The sequence below is a fragment of the Habropoda laboriosa genome, unplaced genomic scaffold (assembly GCF_001263275.1).
Source record: "Habropoda laboriosa isolate 0110345459 unplaced genomic scaffold, ASM126327v1 scaffold64, whole genome shotgun sequence".
Classification (NCBI taxonomy): Eukaryota; Metazoa; Arthropoda; class Insecta; order Hymenoptera; family Apidae; genus Habropoda; species Habropoda laboriosa.
In genome coordinates, this window is record NW_017100183.1 from 962,084 (window position 1) to 980,226 (window position 18,143).

General features: G+C 49.2%; 1 protein-coding gene across 1 annotated transcript in view; it reads left to right on the forward strand.

Moving 5' to 3' along the window:
- LOC108579280 (protein turtle-like) overlaps nucleotides 1-18,143 on the forward strand; it is an 89,840-nt gene that overhangs the window by 63,712 nt on the left and 7,985 nt on the right. Inside the window, exons 7-16 of the mRNA XM_017942788.1 lie at nucleotides 2,308-2,539; nucleotides 5,301-5,576; nucleotides 9,371-9,658; nucleotides 9,732-10,141; nucleotides 10,494-10,765; nucleotides 10,940-11,112; nucleotides 12,586-12,666; nucleotides 15,799-15,984; nucleotides 16,091-16,318; nucleotides 16,630-16,723. Of these exons, the coding sequence (XP_017798277.1) occupies nucleotides 2,308-2,539; nucleotides 5,301-5,576; nucleotides 9,371-9,658; nucleotides 9,732-10,141; nucleotides 10,494-10,765; nucleotides 10,940-11,112; nucleotides 12,586-12,666; nucleotides 15,799-15,984; nucleotides 16,091-16,318; nucleotides 16,630-16,723 (2,240 nt within the window). The remainder of the gene's footprint in view (nucleotides 1-2,307; nucleotides 2,540-5,300; nucleotides 5,577-9,370; nucleotides 9,659-9,731; nucleotides 10,142-10,493; nucleotides 10,766-10,939; nucleotides 11,113-12,585; nucleotides 12,667-15,798; nucleotides 15,985-16,090; nucleotides 16,319-16,629; nucleotides 16,724-18,143) is intronic.

Below are 18,143 nucleotides of genomic sequence, written 5' to 3' on the forward strand. Positions count from 1 at the left end.
TTTCCACCGTAGCTTGAAGCCTCGAAAATAGCTGGCTGGCTGGCCCGCTCTGCTCGCGAGTACCATTCAGACCCATAATTTATTCGCGTTCCACCCTCTTCTCTCCTCCACGTTGATAACCTATTAATCTGACATACCAGCGAAGCTCCTATTGCCCTACGAAGGGAAAAAATAGCGGGAACAGCTGGCGTTTAATTCGGCGGAAAGAAATTTCGAGAGTGGAAAAAGGACCGATTGCTCCTTTTCCCCCCGGTTGGAGAGAGCGGGAACGCGTTCGCTCGTTGTTTGTCCGCGGTGTGGAGCAAGCGTGGGACAACTTGCCGCGGAATCGCAATATCGAACGAGCAGTTGGTGGCTCGGGGGAGAATAATATTGAAATCACTGTGGTTCGCGCTTGCGAGCACGACGACTGGCGACGCTGGCGACGACGCCGTTCCTCGGCGTCGCAAGTAGGCCAGGCTCGAAATAGAAACCGTCAACTGGGGCAGTCAATGGCCAACGTACGATCGTCACGGCACGTTCGCGATGTTTTCTTACTCCGTCGACTTCTTCGTTCTCTTCTTTTTCTACGGCGTGTCCGTAAAGTCGTGACACTGCGACAAGACACCGCGGAGACAGGAAAGAGAGCAACCCTCCAAGTTCTTACGGAACGAAGAGTGTGCTAGTTGGAAAATAAATGTGCCATACACCGTATCGTGTGATTGCTCTCTACGGTACTCTGAAACGGTACCGTGACTTTACAGACACAGCGTGTAGGGTACTTTCCTTTTTCCCGAATGTCTCGCGATGCCAAACGCAGGGCCAGTAGAATAGCCCCGTTTCGTGCCAGACACGAGTCTTCCGCCGTTTCTACGTCCGATTTCTCGATCCCCGGCGAGCGTGGTTCGAACCGTCTGTTGGGATCGAAACGAGAGCGATCAGGTTGGTCGAGCATTGGCAATTTTCCATCGGGTGTTTCGTCGACGGTACCGTGAAGAATATCGAAATGCACTCTCGAACGAGGAAATTCGATAGTTCGCGTACCATATCTAGGTAAACATGTAGCAGTTGACGCGTCGATACGCACGACTACCACTGCTCGTTTTAATACACGCGTCTGCACTGGCCATTTTAATACACGCGCTTTACGATGCTCACTTCGATACACGTGCTTCCACCACCGGTGTTTCACTATCATCCGGCCGCGGTAACGAGCCTTCTCGTTCTCACGCGAAACTTGCACGGAACCGATCGAGGCAGATCGGAGCGCCGATTCTTCCTTATCGGTGCTCCGTGAAGATACCGATCCATTACCCGCATGCCTCTGTGTACGTAGCTGTAGCACCCTCTTTCTGTGTGCCAGGACTTTACGTACCTCTCTCTCCGTAAGACCGTTGATCCTCGATAACGAAACTATTCCAGCGAAATAGCACTAGCGATCGAGCGTTTTTAAAGGCGCGCGATCTTCGAACACTATCTACGTAGAATAGACGATCTATCGGCTGTGTTTGCATGGCACGTATCGCATAAAACTATCATGCTACCCACCCATTTTCCAGCAGCAGCAACAGCAACAGCAGCAGCAGCACAGCAGCAACGCCTCTCTCTCTCTCTCTCTATCTGTCTCTCTCTCTCTCTCTCTTTCTCTCTCTATCCACGCACGTGTACTATATGCCTGGGGATTACTTTTTCATCGGCACGCGACGAATTCCTTTGTTTGCCGTTAGAGGCTTGCATGGAAAATGAGAGTTGTCGGGGGACCGGGGCGAGCGTAAGGAGCACGAAGATTTAAGAGGATTCCTCTTTCCCGACGCGTCGAATTAAAAGGGGAAGGAGAGAGGAGGAGCTCGTTACGCTCGGCCGTTCGCGCTGAGAGATGTTGGCCTCTGTTAGGGCGAGCAATTTCGCGGCCGTAGATCGTTTCCGCTCTTCACACACACACGCTGCATCCTTCTCTGTCTCTCGTCATTTGTCATTTCATTAGCTGGCAGCTGGTGCGAGCTGGTCTGGACTCGTGATCTTTTTCACTATGATTCGCGGTAGTAACGTAAGTCGATGATTTAGTTTTAGTCGTAGCTTCGAACGAACCAGTCAACAACCACCGGGTTTCTTTTCTTTTTTTCTTCTCTCTCTCTCTCTCTCTCTCTCTCTCTCTCTCTCTTTCGTTCTTACGTCGATTCTGGCGAACGCGTCGAGGAAATATTTGACAAGTCCAGCCACGTGGTGACGGAAATCGAGCGTCCAGCGTATCCTGAAGAAAGTCTCGCACCAGTATGTACGCGTTCATGGCGATCCCTCGTTTATGTTGCGTGTTGGTGTTGGTGCAAGGGGCAGGAGATACCGATATACATATGGTACGAGTCGTATCCGACCCACAGTGGCGAGGGTTACGAAGGTCGAGTCTCGAGGGTGAGCCCGAATTCACCGTACGGCGTGGCGAGCCTCAACCTGACCGACATCCGCGAGAGCGATCAAGGATGGTACGAGTGCAAGGTCGTCTTCCTCAACAGGTCACCTAACGGCCACAAGAACGGTACCTGGTTCCACCTGGACGTCCACGGTGAGTACCTTTCATTTGCCAACGATCACGCTACACTATCGCCTTCATTCGTCGTCATCGATGATCACGATCATTCGTCCTTCTTTTATTGTATTTTATTTAAACAGGATGTAGTACGTATATGCTATTTTGTCCTTAAAAAATTAAACTACCAATTCAAACTTGGGTTTACTCGATTTTCTTTTCTTTTGTTTCTTCTTTCTCTTCGTTTCGATCACTGTATACTATATACTATGTGTATGACACGTGCCTGTATATCGACACGAAGACAAAAGAAAACGACGGTTCAACGACGAGAAGTGGAAGCCGTACACACACCTGCTAGCGAGCATTAGAATATGTGTCTAGTCGGCAGTTAATCCTACGATCGGTTTCTATCAATTGTGAACATTCTGCACGAACGGATCAGCTTAATCGCGCGTCTCACGATCGGTCGGCACCTCGACGTCGGTATATCCTAGCGACGCCATTTTGGGGGGAGATCCGCTCAAGAAGAGAAGTTTGGTTTTTGGTGAAAAACTCGATTACGCGGTATCGATTAGAAAAGACTCAACTCGCGAAATGCAATTTAAGTCGAAAGTTCCATCTGAGTTGGGGCGAAGTTACATCGATTCTACCTCGAAGCAGTCTCGTTAATATTACCCCGAGCTTAAGAAGATTTTACGACCGCGACGAGTACTGTACTTCCGCGCTGAGAAGAGAAAAGTTGGACGAGTCCTCCCGTCAGTCGTCTCGCCTCGTCTATCCAAAAGGGCTCGCGAATTTTATACCTTCGAGAGAACGGTGCCGATTCGCATCTTAGCGTTCCTCCATCGCGGAATAAAAGGTAAAGCAGAGAGAGAGAGAGAGTGGGAGAAAGAGAGATAGGAGAGAAAATCCGGTAAGCGTCACTGATAAAAAAAAGGAAACAAGGAAATAAAAAGGAAGGCAGAGAAAAAAAAAAAAAAAAGGAAAGAAAGAAAAGCAGCGTCGTTCCACGGGAATTCAATTCAATTCTTTCGTCGAGCGACGCGATAAAGTTTTACGTGTTACGTCAGCGTTGTCGACGACGACGACGACGACGACGACGAACGGCGACGACGACGGGGTCATTGAACCGAGCTATAGGAACAGAGGAGAACAGGAAAAATGGTTGCGAGGAGAAAGGAAAACTTATTGCCGCGTTTTGTTCGCCCATAAACGACGACGACGAACGGCCGCGGGGAAGAGAAACATTTAGATGGCTTAGGAAACGTTGCGTTCTCCTCTCCTCTCCTCTCTCGCTCCCCCTTTCTCTCGTCACGCCTCAACCGGTGTTTTCTCGTTCACCATTTTCTACCGGTTCGCCCTTCCCCACGCCGTTTCTCTCCGTTTCTCTCGGTTCGAGCCCACGGGCACACTCGACCACGTGACAACGACGAGGAGAAGGATGACGACTACGTCATGGTAGGGCGTTTGCAACGACTAAGGCTTCGCCAGCGGCGTCACAGAGAGAGGAGAACACCACTCGGCCAGCGAAAGTGCTCGGAGTCTCTTTGTACTTTTCGAGTCGTCTCTCTGTCCGGTCGTTTACTCGCGTTACACTCTTAAACTATTGCCCCTTCCCTTCTTTCTTTTTTTCTTCTCCTTCCGTTCCTACGTCCCAGCCTTCGGCCTTCTCCTCCTTCCGTTCTCCTTCCTCGCGGTGTTTTCTCGCGACGTACACCATCGGCTACAAGTATCCGCCCCACCATGTGTCCTTTATTCTTCTCAGGAATTTTATTTCAGGGAACGAGTGGTGGATTTGATGGTGAACGAAACGAAAAGCTGCACTAAAAGTTTAGGTTCGTTGTCTCTGTTGAGGTGGTCGTGCAACGAACGAGGAAACTGGTAAATTTGTTAAATAGAAAGGAGACATTTTTGGACGGTAGTGCATGTGACAGAAGTAATATCCTTAGACTGCTACGATATCGAGGATAAATAATGGAACAGAGGGGAACATACGGAACACGATCGAAGTGAACACGGTCGCAATCGACCGTCGGTCGATTCTTCGAGGACAAAGCGAGCTGAAGAACGATCGAAGAGAGAGAGAGGAAGAGGGTGGGAGAGAGAGAGAGAGAGCTCGTTGACGATATTCCAGTGAATTTTCCTGTCATCTCCCGTGGCGGATTTGCTCGGTGACTCGGCTGCTCTCTTCCCTCTTTCATTGTTCCCCGGACTCGAGCGAGCGTCTCTCTGTTCCATGGAACACACGGCCTCGAGGAGAGGAGCGCGCTTTACACGAACGGCGAAAATGGACGATCCTTTGTGCGACGCGGCGGTCGTCGAAGTCGTTGAGGGGCTCGTCCCGTGATTCTCCTCCTGGATGGAAACTCTCTCGTCGAAGATAAAAACGTCGAGAGGAGCGGCGCGGAAGCGTTTTCTAAATGTCCACGCGATTCGAGGGTTTGATTGTTCCCTTAATACCGTTTCCCACGGGGTAATACAACCGAGAATCGTGGTTTCTTCGTTCGACGACCCCGTATAAAAGTCACCCTTCGTCTTTCCGTTCTCTACTCTCTGTGCTCGAGAGGGCGTATCGATCAAACCTCCGACTGCAACTTTTTCCAACCGACGCACTCTTCTTCTTCCTACGTGTACTACCGGTGAACGATCTTGGACCTTGGTTTCTCCTACGTGTGTGCGTGTGTGCAAATTCCTCTTGCAATTCGACGAGAGAGAAAGAGAGCGAGAGAGAGAGAGAGAGAGAGAGTGTATACGGTGAGAAGAGGATAAAAACCCGGTTCGTCTGTTTCCGTAGCGCCACCGAAATTCAGCATAACGCCGGAGGAGATGATCTACGTGAACGTGGGCGACGCGATAATATTGAACTGCCAGGCGGAAGGGACGCCGACGCCGGAGATCCTTTGGTACAAGGACGCGAACCCGGTCGAGCCGTCGACCACCATAGGGATATTCAACGACGGCACAGAGCTAAGGATCTCGATGATCAAGAACGAGGACATCGGGGACTACACGTGCATCGCGCGGAACGGCGAGGGCCAGATCAGTCACACGGCTCGCGTTATTATCGCTGGTGAGTAAACCAATCGATAGAGTAACCCTGTAATGTGTCCCAACTGTGTAACAGCGTGCGTAGATGTGTACATCCGATGGGAGTAGTAGTTGTCTAGATTCGTCAGACACGCGATGGTTTCTCTTCTTGGCGAAGCTTTCCTCCTGTTGTAGCTACTTTCCCGGTGGTTATTCCATCTCGCTACTTACACTAATCTTTTTTTCTACCGACCTATATTTATTATTCGACGACAACAATAAACTGAATGACAATTGTACGACTCTTTTTCTCTAACCCTCTTCTCAAACAAGATTTCTATCTCACTGTCTCTACTTCTCACACTCTGCACGTTGCATTTATTTCTCTCCATGCTATCGTAGATTTACAGATTCTTTTCACCTGCCTCGGTAGCACTGTATCAAACACGTTCTATCGCTCGAATCAACTCTTATTCCCTTGCGGGTAGGAGGGGAGAGTATTTAACGGTGCAACTTCACTTTATCCACCTTTCGTTTGCAAGGATTTTTACTTTATTTCCTCCACGTTCTTCGAATTGCTTCCTCATTTACAAAAGCTTGTCTCTCTAGATTTAGCTACGATAGTTCAATCTGCTCTTTCGAACGTACGAACGTTGTATCGTACGAAGAGTGAACTAGTGTGTAACAACGAGACGATCGCGACGGGAAGGAAACAAGAGTTGCCTTCCCATTTTCACGATGAATTCACCGGACTTTATAGCCCCAGTGGCGCGAGGGTGGGGAAGAATTTTCCGCGTGCCAATAATTAATATACGCCGGATCGGTACGATAATTATCGGGGCGGCTTGTTATTAGAAGTTATCGGGGTATTTTCGGTAGACGGTAATCGATCGAGCGCCGATAATGAAATTCCGATAACCGCGGCGCCAGAAAATGCCCCGGCACACGACCGATCGGTTTTTGTTGCCGAATTCGCCGAAGGGCGAAGGGGGAAATCTGTTGGCCGATGCGTTCTCTCCATCGATCTAAGAATCTACTCGCAAGAGGTTCGTCCAACTTCCTACCGCGTTTTTACCCACCGATTTTATGGAAGTTCTTAAAGTCTCGTTCCAGCGAATCGCCCCCGATGGTAACGTTCAAACGTCCCCCCGGTAACGCTGTAACTTTTACGCCGCTTTTAATCTCCGAACGTCTTCGTGGAACTCGTAAAATTGACCAGTCGAGCCGTTTCAACTTTCCCGCAACTTTCCTCGCTCCCCGAGCGACGCATATTTCAATTAACACGTTAAAGGAATTATGCTCGAACAGGTGTGCGAGAGTTTACGAGAAAGACTTGTGGTTAAATCCAGGCGAAGGATCCTACCGTTTCGGAAAGTTTCCATCGATTTCTCGCAACGTCGAACCTTCTATTCGTTCCCGAATGGTACAGCCGGTGGAAAATTATAGAACCTACTATACTCGGTGTAACTTGTTCCCACGAAAACAACATTAGCCTTTCCGTCTTCTTTCTCGACTCTGAACGAATTGCCGGTGGCAAGCTCGTAAAGCTCGAAGGAACCGATGCGTTGGCCCAGGTATCGGTCGCGCGCGATAAAATTCGCGTTAAGGGTGCCACTTCCGGAGGGACGAGTTAAAAGGCGATTTGTCTCGCGTTCCCCTCTTTCTCCCCCTTCGGATCTGGTTTTCCAGCGGTACCGCAGATTTGTAAGCTGCGTTCGACATTCGTCTTCATCATCGCGTTCCTACCATTCCCCTTCGTGGCTTTCCCCCCCGGTTAACGACCGGTCGATTTAATACGCCGACCTATGGATCGCTTTTCTCCATCGACGTGCGCCGTCATTTCTCTTCATATACGCTTCGTTTTTCCTCTTTTTCTTCAAATGTTCTGCCACGTGTGCGTGTTAGAAGGGAGGAACGTAGGATCGATTTACAGACTGCGATTTGGAATGGAAAGACGGTCCGCGAACGTCTGAAAAATCCGAACGAGAGTCGCGATGCCGCTTCTGCCGGAGATTTATAGTGGCGAAGGAAAGTCCGTGGAAAGTTTCGGGCTAATAAACCGTGGCATCTCCTCGCTCGAGAGTTCCGGCGTGCAGTCACGGCCGAGCCGTGGGTGCAAAGTAGACGGCTCTCATACTCCGCGTATAAAACACCGCCGACAGACTGCGCCATTAATGCGGAGGATCCTCGAGTCGGTGAGCCCGGCCGAACTTGCTCCTCTCGTCGGCGTGAAACTTTTGAATCTGCTCTTTGAATATTTACCGAGCTTCCTACTCCGAAATTCATCCCCGTCGCCGTGTGCCGAGTCTATCTCGCCCTTTCCTCCCGGAGAAATTGACGAAAATTCGATTGCATTCGCGTTCCCCGTCTCGCGTCGCAATTTTTCCTTCCCTTCGATTTGTCTTACGGAATGAGTATCGTCGAGTGTACTCTACTAACGAATATTCGTAGCAATCTTCGAAGATTGTTCAGTCGAACGTGCGTGAAAAGTTGCACTTTGGCAATCGGCAAATAAGATAGTCGCTACAGTATCAATCACCGTGAACTTTCTATCCGTCCGTGGACGTCCCAGGAGTCTGAAATTCATTGGTCTCGCGGGCGAAAAGTTTGAAATCCGGCTCGTGAATATTTATCGAGCATCCGCCTCCTAAATTCATCGCGTTGTCATCCGCGAGGCTCGCCGCGCCGGGGCAGGCACGCGCAAACGGATTCCGCTGAATTTCATCCTGTCCCGTTTGTCAGCGGTGTGTGTCGCTTTGTCCGCGGAGTTAACTTGCCGCGTTTTCGCAGTCGTGGAATCCACGGCACGCCCGCCCCGTTCACACTCGCGGTTGCTTTCGTTATGTTCCGCTTGAACCAAAGAAGAACGATTAATTTTCCTTTAACTTTGCGTGTATACCGTTGCAAAGTTGAGAAACACCGAAAAGCGATCGGCTGGCTGTTCCCACGGAGGTGTAGGAGCGAGCTTAATTCCTACCTAGGCGAAGATAGATCGGATTGCAGAAAATACTGCTGAATCCCGGGAAGAAGTTGGCTCTTTTGTCGTGCACGATCGATTTCCTCCCATTATACCTCGAGATATTCGGGTCGACGAATCGACGAAGGAACCGACTCCCGGGTCTCGGGTTTCCCTCCCTCGAAAGCCGCAACTTTTAAAATTCTTCAACGGGAGACCGCTTGGATATCTGTTGATCCTTTTTACCGAGACTCGGAGCGAGAAGTCGTCCTAATAAGTGGCGTCCTGCTCCAAATGCGGCCAACTTCTTCCTCCGTCTCCGTTCGAAACTCTCTCGAGACGATTGAAACTTCTCCGCGATACACAGGAGAATTTAGCGAAATGAAAAGTTTGTCGGAAATATGTGTATACGTGTTAGAGAGGGTGCGCAGCTTTTGCTCTCGCGAAACGACGTTCCTGAAATAACAGACGCGTCCATCATCGATCCGTCTATTCATCGTGCCAGCTAAATGGAGAATATCTATCTCCCTTTCCATTTGTTTATTTATCGACGTCGTCTCGTGGGCTGGTTTTCACGCCGATACGGGCAACCCAACGATGAAATCTCGTTTCGCGACACGCTTCCGCGAAGTTAAAAGCTTCTGCGACGGGCTCGTCGTTTCGGCCAGGATATTGGTTTGGTCGGCGTATTTCCGCTGCCAGACGTTCCCCTCGACCGCCCTTTTTTTTCTCTCTCTAGACGATCCGCAAAGATTGATACACTGATTATCCCATCTGAATAGCAAACATCTATCATACATGTACCGCTTCATATAATAAATCTTTCCTCGCCGATCTCTCCCTAATTCTTCGCACTGACCTGTTTCTCTCTCGATGTACAGGCGGTGCAGTGATCACCGTGCCACCGACCAACCAAACGAAACTCGAAGGCGAGAAGGTGCAGTTTAACTGCGAGGCTAAAGCTCTTCCCGGCAACGTGACCGTACGCTGGTTCCGCGAAGGTGCGCCGGTGACGGAGGTCTCAGCGTTGGACACGAGAGTGTCCATCAAGGCTGACGGTAGCCTGGTGATCAATCCTGTCAGCGCCGACGACTCTGGCCAGTATCTCTGCGAGGTCACGAACGGCATCGGTGATCCGCAAAGCGCCAGTGCTTATCTGAACGTAGAATGTGAGTGTCCCGCTCGAGTTTTACGAGTTTAGTACATAGACAGAGATGCGAGTTGAACACTCGACCGTTTCAGATCCGGCAAAGGTGACGTTCACCCCAACAGTCCAGTACCTGCCGTTCCGTTTGGCTGGCGTGGTCCAGTGTTACATAAAGGCGAACCCACCCCTTCAGTACGTGACCTGGACGAAAGACAAGCGGCTGCTCGAGCCTTATCAAACGAAGGACATCGTCGTGATGAACAATGGCTCTCTGTTGTTCACGCGGGTCAACGAGAATCATCAGGGACGGTACACGTGCACACCGTACAACACACACGGCACGCAGGGTAGTTCCGGCCCTATGGAGGTCCTCGTGAGAAATCCACCTGTGTTCACGCTGGAGCCGGAGCCGATCTATCAGAAGAAAGTTGGTGAGACCGTTGAGATGCACTGCGACGCTCAAGAGGCCGAGGGAACGCAAAAGCCTACGATACAGTGGCACAGGGTACGGTGATTAGGGCGCGTATTTTCGATTTACCCTTGGCAGCAGCAATTAACCGTGCAAATCGAGGGTTAGGTTCGCTTGCACCGCGCAATTAAAGTACCCGGCGACAGATAAAATTACGAATTCCGATCGTCCAATTAGAAGGTAATTAACGACAAATTAACGGTTTACACACGCGTACGCCGTTGGATCGATTTTCGGTCGCGTTTCGGTGTTCTCGGGCTAGGAATAAAAATTGGCAAAGCCGATTAACGAGCGATGATTCGAACGTTTCAATTTGGCGGCGCGGCGTCTCCGGCTCGTTAGCCGTTTAACGCTTCGCTCGTGTTTGCATCGTGATTTAATTGCGCAGAGGGACGGCGCGTCCATCCAACGCAACCGAGCCAAGATCGTCGGTGGCAATTTAACGATCGATAGCCTTCGACGCACGGACTTTGGATTCTATCAGTGCGTCGCGTCGAACGAGGTGGCCACCATTTCCGCCTCGACGCAGTTGATGGTGGAAGGTACTCAACCCCATGCGCCTTACAACGTGACTGGCACCGCGACCGAATTCTCCGTTACGTTGAGTTGGCTGCCCGGTTACTCTGGCGGGCCTGATTACAAGCAAGATTACACTATCTGGTGAGTTTACGCGGCGTATCTGTTCTATAGACACACGTCACAGGGATTCGGTACTTTGCGCGTGTCCCGTCTGAATTGCTCTGGAAATGGAGTGCAACGCGACACGCTTTCACGTTGCAATAACGTTACCGAGCGCAATTCTATCATCTCGACAAATATTACCGGATGTTTCAGGCACAGAGAATCAGGCACGTCGGAATGGAAGACGATTCCGGTGACTCCGTCTGGTAGTACAACGGTGACGATTAACAGACTAACGCCAGGTACACTGTACGAGTTCCAAGTGATAGGGAAGAACGCCCTGGGCGATGGGATGCTGAGCAAAATTATCACCGTCAGAACGCTCGGTAATAACCTTCATCCTTGATATTACTCGAACGATGTAACAAAATGACGTGCCGTAATCCCGAAAATATGTATCGACGAGTTCCAACGGAATCCTCGGTTTTGTCGCTTCCTCGAAATGACTAACACTACGTCTTTACCGATATTAACCAACTAACAAGCAGCTTCCCATGCAAACTGTTTCCTTCTTTTTTCCATCGCTTCGCCCTTGAAGACGTGGCACTGACGCACTCAGCGACTCCATCCTCGAGCGCCGGCCAAGCAGCGGCCACGGATCAAAGCGGTAAGATCGTTGATCGAATCATATTGTTACCTAACTAATTACTCGCGAGTAAGTCTGGTGGAAACAACAAGGACGATAAGCAGCAGCGGGAATAGCAGCCTCAGGGCTCAGGAATCAAAGGGACCATCTTGCATTTGAACGCGATCGACCATAAAACCCTGAAAACGAACGGGGGCTCTCGCTAACAAAGAAGATGCCTCGCGCGGAAGAAAGTTCCTCCTTCCCTCTGACTCACCGCAGGAGCGTCGGTCGTTGGTAGTAGCGATTCTGCGCGAGAATCTCAAAGTTGCGCTAAAACTTGCCACTCGAAAAGAGAAACAGAGTAAAGTAGGAGTGGCGATGGGGGGAAGGATGGAGGGACAGGGAGAAAGAGAAAAGGGGAAGGAAGAGACTTCCGTCGCGACTTATCGTATCGGAAAACCCATCGAGCCGTTCATTCTGTTTCCGCTTTTATTTCCTTCCCTCGAATCCGCCGGTTCATTGCCTTCCATTTCTACACGCGGTGCCTCGATTCTTCCTGCACGAGCTTGTACAGATATTTATCCAGGTCCCCGTTCCAAGGAGAGAGAACTCAGTCAATCCCCAATCCCCTTTCGTTCTATCAATGTACGCGCGGCGCGTATTCGCGTGTCCTCTTCCATCCTCGTAAATCTTTATTTCATACCTACATACTATACCTCTGCTGCGCACGGCCACGTAATCCCGTGAGGAAGCATGGCCGACCAGGTTTCCGCCATTTTTCCCGCATTTCCATATTAATAACGTGTCGGGATCAGAAATTCCCCGCTAATAATCCGCGAGCACCGTTTCATGGCCGAATATTTTCACGATACACAGCGATACACGGCAGCAGCAGCAGCAACCAGGCCACGTTACGTGTGTAAACTCCCTCCCTCGACCTTTCTTTCAGCCGCGCTTCAATTTCTGCCTTTTTCCACCCCCATCCGTCGCTGTCTACGCATCAGCGGTCTCGAAACTCGTTAGCCTGCCTCGAGTAACGCGATTACAGCCAGCTTAACGAGAATTCCGGTGGATCGGATTCGCGAGGATCTCCTCCGGCCCGGCTCCTCTCTCTCTCTCTCTCCTTCTCTCTGCGACCCATTATTACGGCACGACCAATCACCCCGTCTAGCCATCTCTCTCTCTCCGCTATGATTTCTCACGTTTGCCGTTTTCTTTTCTCTCGTTTCAGACATCTTAGATTATAATACTCTCGTATTACCGACCGATTCCACAGGCAATCCAGCGTTCCCGCCAATCATGCGCCCGAAAGGTATCTAATTTTCTTTTTTTTTTTCTTTCTTTCCTCTCTTCTGTTTCTTCATCGTCCTTAAGATAACTCTTTCTTCTTCTCCTTCTTTCACGTGTACTTTACGGTTTGTTTGAGTTGCGATTGTTTTATAGAGGGTATCTTTGCCCGTATTCGATACGAGATTTACTTTGATTTCTTCTAAAGTACCTTTAAATTGTAATCGATTTTATACAGCGCCTATTTACTTTGGTCTCCTCCGCGTTTTACTTCCAATCGATTACCCCTGCCTTTCTCCAAACTTTCAAACATCCCCGCCGTCGTAACGAAAGGGCACGGATACAACGGAGGGGAGAAAGGATTTCTCTGCACAGGACACGATTTTACAATTCAGAGCGGCGCGTAGTTCACGCGCGGACGTTTTCGACGATCGAGAACAAGGGTGCGACGTAGAAAGTCAATAAAGTCCGCAAGCGTCGCGAAAACACGTAATCTCGTTAGCAGGGAGCGTGCGGTCGGCCGCGAACTTGCCTTTTCACACTCGACGATCGGTTTTTCTCGCTGTTTGTTAACTCTGTTGTCCCGAGTCCCAGCGACCCGATTGTCTCGAGCGAGACGAGCAACTTCTCCAACCAGAACTCGACCGGCCATCCTCAATTTTTCTCTCCTCCATTCAACGACGATTCCTGAGAGCTGTTTGCTCTCCTTTCAACGCGCTCTTTCCGAACGATCCCTTGGATATTTTCAAAATTCGCCAAAAGTTGTCGGGAGAATAGGTGGGAATTCGTAAATGAAGAGAGAGAAAGAGAATGCAAGGAAGATGGACGTTTCGTATCGAAATACGTTCAATTTCAAGTTGATACTTGAGTGATACGATCGAAATGGGAACGGCTGAACAAAAACGCAAGGTACGCCTTTGCGGGGAGGAATTTCCATTCAGTCGACGCGAATTAATTGCAGCCACTCGCGGCCGTTACATTGGTAAAAAGCTTTTCGCGAATACAATAACCGCGTTTCAGTTACTCACGGTATTCCCGGGCGTCGCGGCGCCTCCATCGAGAACCCATTTATATTTTTGTGCTTGCACGGTTTAAAGGGGTTGAGAGAGAGTAACGTGTGTGCGCGTGCTTTCTGTACGTGTGTTTCCCCCCCGTTTGCACACATTTCCTAATGCACATATCGCAAATGGTGTAGGTACACGTGGGTGAGCGTGGCCGTGTGTGGTTGACAATTTATTCGGCGCAAGCCGTGCATGGGCGCGGAAATGAAGTTAACAAATAGGGACATTGTAAATACCGCAGAAACGATCGCAGAAATATCGGCCGCTTCAGCCAGGTGTATTTTTCCATCGTGAAAATTTATCGTATTGTGCCGGGGTATTGTTTAACGTTCGCAAATAATCGCGAATATTGCTGGGGAAATTTGATCGTGTAGAGAGAACAACGGCTTCCCGCTGCTCTCTCGATTGTGTTCCCTATGTGTGTGTGTCTGCCTTGTTTTTTCGCCCCCTCTCCGCGTGCATCTATCTACATTTTCCTTCACTTTGTTCCTTGTTTTTCAACTTTTTGTCCAACTCTTCTCAATCGACAAACGAAACGATGGCGGATAAATCTCGACTGGCCACGTAACGTAACGTTATCCCCATCGCAGATATTGACGCAACTTCTCGATGGAATCGGAGACGCGTGAGCTCATCTTCTTTCGTCACTACTTACATGTATAATGTTACGACCTAATTACTTCCGGCATTCATTCGTTAGCCTTACCAGCGGCCGTAATCCCAATTCTCGAGCCTCGTTGTTTCTCCCGTAACAGTGTACGTATGTATGTATGTCAACGACGATTCCTGAGAGCTGTTTGCTCTCCTTTCAACGCGCTCTTTCCGAACGATCCCTTGGATATTTTCAAAATTCGCCAAAAGTTGTCGGGAGAATAGGTGGGAATTCGTAAATGAAGAGAGAGAAAGAGAATGCAAGGAAGATGGACGTTTCGTATCGAAATACGTTCAATTTCAAGTTGATACTTGAGTGATACGATCGAAATGGGAACGGCTGAACAAAAACGCAAGGTACGCCTTTGCGGGGAGGAATTTCCATTCAGTCGACGCGAATTAATTGCAGCCACTCGCGGCCGTTACATTGGTAAAAAGCTTTTCGCGAATACAATAACCGCGTTTCAGTTACTCACGGTATTCCCGGGCGTCGCGGCGCCTCCATCGAGAACCCATTTATATTTTTGTGCTTGCACGGTTTAAAGGGGTTGAGAGAGAGTAACGTGTGTGCGCGTGCTTTCTGTACGTGTGTTTCCCCCCGGTTTGCACACATTTCCTAATGCACATATCGCAAATGGTGTAGGTACACGTGGGTGAGCGTGGCCGTGTGTGGTTGACAATTTATTCGGCGCAAGCCGTGCATGGGCGCGGAAATGAAGTTAACAAATAGGGACATTGTAAATACCGCAGAAACGATCGCAGAAATATCGGCCGCTTCAGCCAGGTGTATTTTTCCATCGTGAAAATTTATCGTATTGTGCCGGGGTATTGTTTAACGTTCGCAAATAATCGCGAATATTGCTGGGGAAATTTGATCGTGTAGAGAGAACAACGGCTTCCCGCTGCTCTCTCGATTGTGTTCCCTATGTGTGTGTGTCTGCCTTGTTTTTTCGCCCCCTCTCCGCGTGCATCTATCTACATTTTCCTTCACTTTGTTCCTTGTTTTTCAACTTTTTGTCCAACTCTTCTCAATCGACAAACGAAACGATGGCGGATAAATCTCGACTGGCCACGTAACGTAACGTTATCCCCATCGCAGATATTGACGCAACTTCTCGATGGAATCGGAGACGCGTGAGCTCATCTTCTTTCGTCACTACTTACATGTATAATGTTACGACCTAATTACTTCCGGCATTCATTCGTTAGCCTTACCAGCGGCCGTAATCCCAATTCTCGAGCCTCGTTGTTTCTCCCGTAACAGTGTACGTATGTATGTATGTAGCTGGAGTACCGAGTGAATGCACGACGGAGGTCCTTGAGATGGAAATTACTTAAACCGAGTGTCGTAGAATCGTATGAATAATGGATACGCGGGCTGTATCTCTTCTTCCCGATCGACGGTTCTTTTTCACGCTGCTACTAATTACCGTTTAAATCGTCAGGACCAAAGCCAGGTCCACCGAAGAATCTCACGGTGACAGAGGTCAGTAACGGTTTCCTCATCACCTGGCAGCCGCCTGTGGAACGCAATCATCTCATCCAGTACTACAACATCAAATACAAGACAGACGGACCCTGGAAAACGCTCAACAAGGGACAGATCCGACCTGAGGAAACCAGCTATTTGGGTACGTCCTTCTCGCTTTTGCAACATCTTTCCGTCGATCAACGGATAGACGTTACGAACGGGGAGCTTCAAGGTTCTTTTGTTTCATGATCACTCGATGGACACAGTGAAGAATCTGGTCGGTGGTAGGACCTACTATTTCCAAGTGCTCGCCCATTCGGCGACCAACTACGGCGCCAGCGAGCAGGTGAAGTTTCCGGTGCCAGCTCGCGTGAAGCACAAGGCGATCACCGCGGGCGTCGTCGGTGGTATACTCTTCTTCATCGTTGCCATCATCCTGAGTATATGCGCGGTGAAGATTTGCAATAAGCGGAAAAGACGAAAACAAGAGAAAGGTATGGACAGTGCTGTGCGACGGTGAGATTACGTAGAGATCCTTCGTTTGTATCATCAAGTCTGGCCTGCACCTGAGCTAGAGGTTGTGTCGTCTCTTTCTGTCGTCATTTGTTTCCTTCTTCGGAGTACTTAACACCCAACTCCATGTGATTCACACCGACGAGTATTCTGCTAGAACGAAGAAAAGAAATTTTCCCTTTTTTTTTCTTCTCTCGAAGGAGACGAGAACGACCTGGTAACGCAGGAGCTGGGCGAGCAGCTGTGAGCCTGAACGTTAATACTGACTCGACATAATCTTGTAACATTATAGAACTGCTTTCAGCGTATAGTATGGTGGCCTGCCGGGTCACCGATGCCAGGAACGGCGCAGGGCAGGGGCCCCAGGGAACAGTGCCTTTGAAAAAGTGAGTGTCTATCTCCGAAAGTTCCGTCTTCCCCACAGGTTTCGACTTGCCTAACTTTTCTCCGATCCCCTCCCCCTAAATGGGGATCTATCGAAGATTAATAACGAATCGAGGACGTAGACCGATGAGATCGTACCTGCAGCCGTGATTAATCCGAGGTTTTCCACGCTCGTTTATCGGTTGTTTTACGGAACGAAAGAGAAAAATCGGTGCAGATGCGATCTCCAAGATACATCAATCACTTAGGTTTAGCCAGAGCTAGTAATTAAGTCCACTCCACCCCCCCCTCTTACGAGCATTAGGCGACCGAAGCACCGCAAGCATTTAAGAAACCTCTCACGAGTAATCAATAGCTGACAAAATATTCGAGCTATATACCCGATTATGCATATGCATTTATATTTACCACGGATATACATATATTATATATAATATATATATCTATCGAGAGAGTATATTATTCACGATGATGTTCGTTCGATAACCATTCTTACGCTCCAAGTAAACGTGTTGCTAAAAATGTGAAGAGTGTCTGCGTTATCGAACGAGCAATATTAATCTCCGATACAACATATCTCCGAGTAAGTTGTAAGTCAAGAGAGAGAGAGACGTGGGCAAGAAGATACACATTCTTTGCCCTCGTCGTCTCTCGATCCACTTTAACGATAAACAGCGGTCACTTGCCCCCTATGTTGTCGAAGAAAGAAAAAAAAGGCAAATAAAGTAGGAGAATGTAAGCGAAGCAAACGTAGGAAAATACGTTTCGGAAAAAAAAAAAACAGAATAGTAGAGAGAAAGTAATGGTATAACCCTCTTTTGATCTTGCGCCATACATGAGAGTATACGCGAGCCACGTCTAAGATGCGTTGCGAAGCGATGAAAAACCGGCAGACTAAACCGCAGCAGCAGAGGTATTTTGGACGAGGTTGGAGAACGATCGGTTTAGAGGATGGTGAACGAGAATAAAAGAGAAAAAAAAAATAAAATAAAAAGTAGTACAATCGACGACACCCTTATGTCACGGGTCCGTCTTGTTGCGCGTGCACTGCGTTCCTCGGCCACTGTGAGCGAACAATCGAGCGATACTTTCGCGTTCTGTCTGGTCCGTGGAGCCTTGAATAGTTCCAATTCTACAGACGAAATATCTGGGGTTCGCCGAGCTATTCGACTCGCGTCAGATAGTTCTACGGTCGGAATTCTCTCCCTTGTTACGGGAATAATTTCATTTGGACGTTCTCGATGGGGGAGAGGGAGGAGGTGGGTTTCGGACGAAAACGCGGGGCACCACTCTAATCGAGCGTCTTTTTCCCCGACCGCGATCGATACGCAACCCTCCGGTCAATTCAATTGTCCCCTTGCAAGGCTGACCAACTTATCCCAACTTTCTTTTCTTACCCTTAATCTCGTTTTCTGGGACACA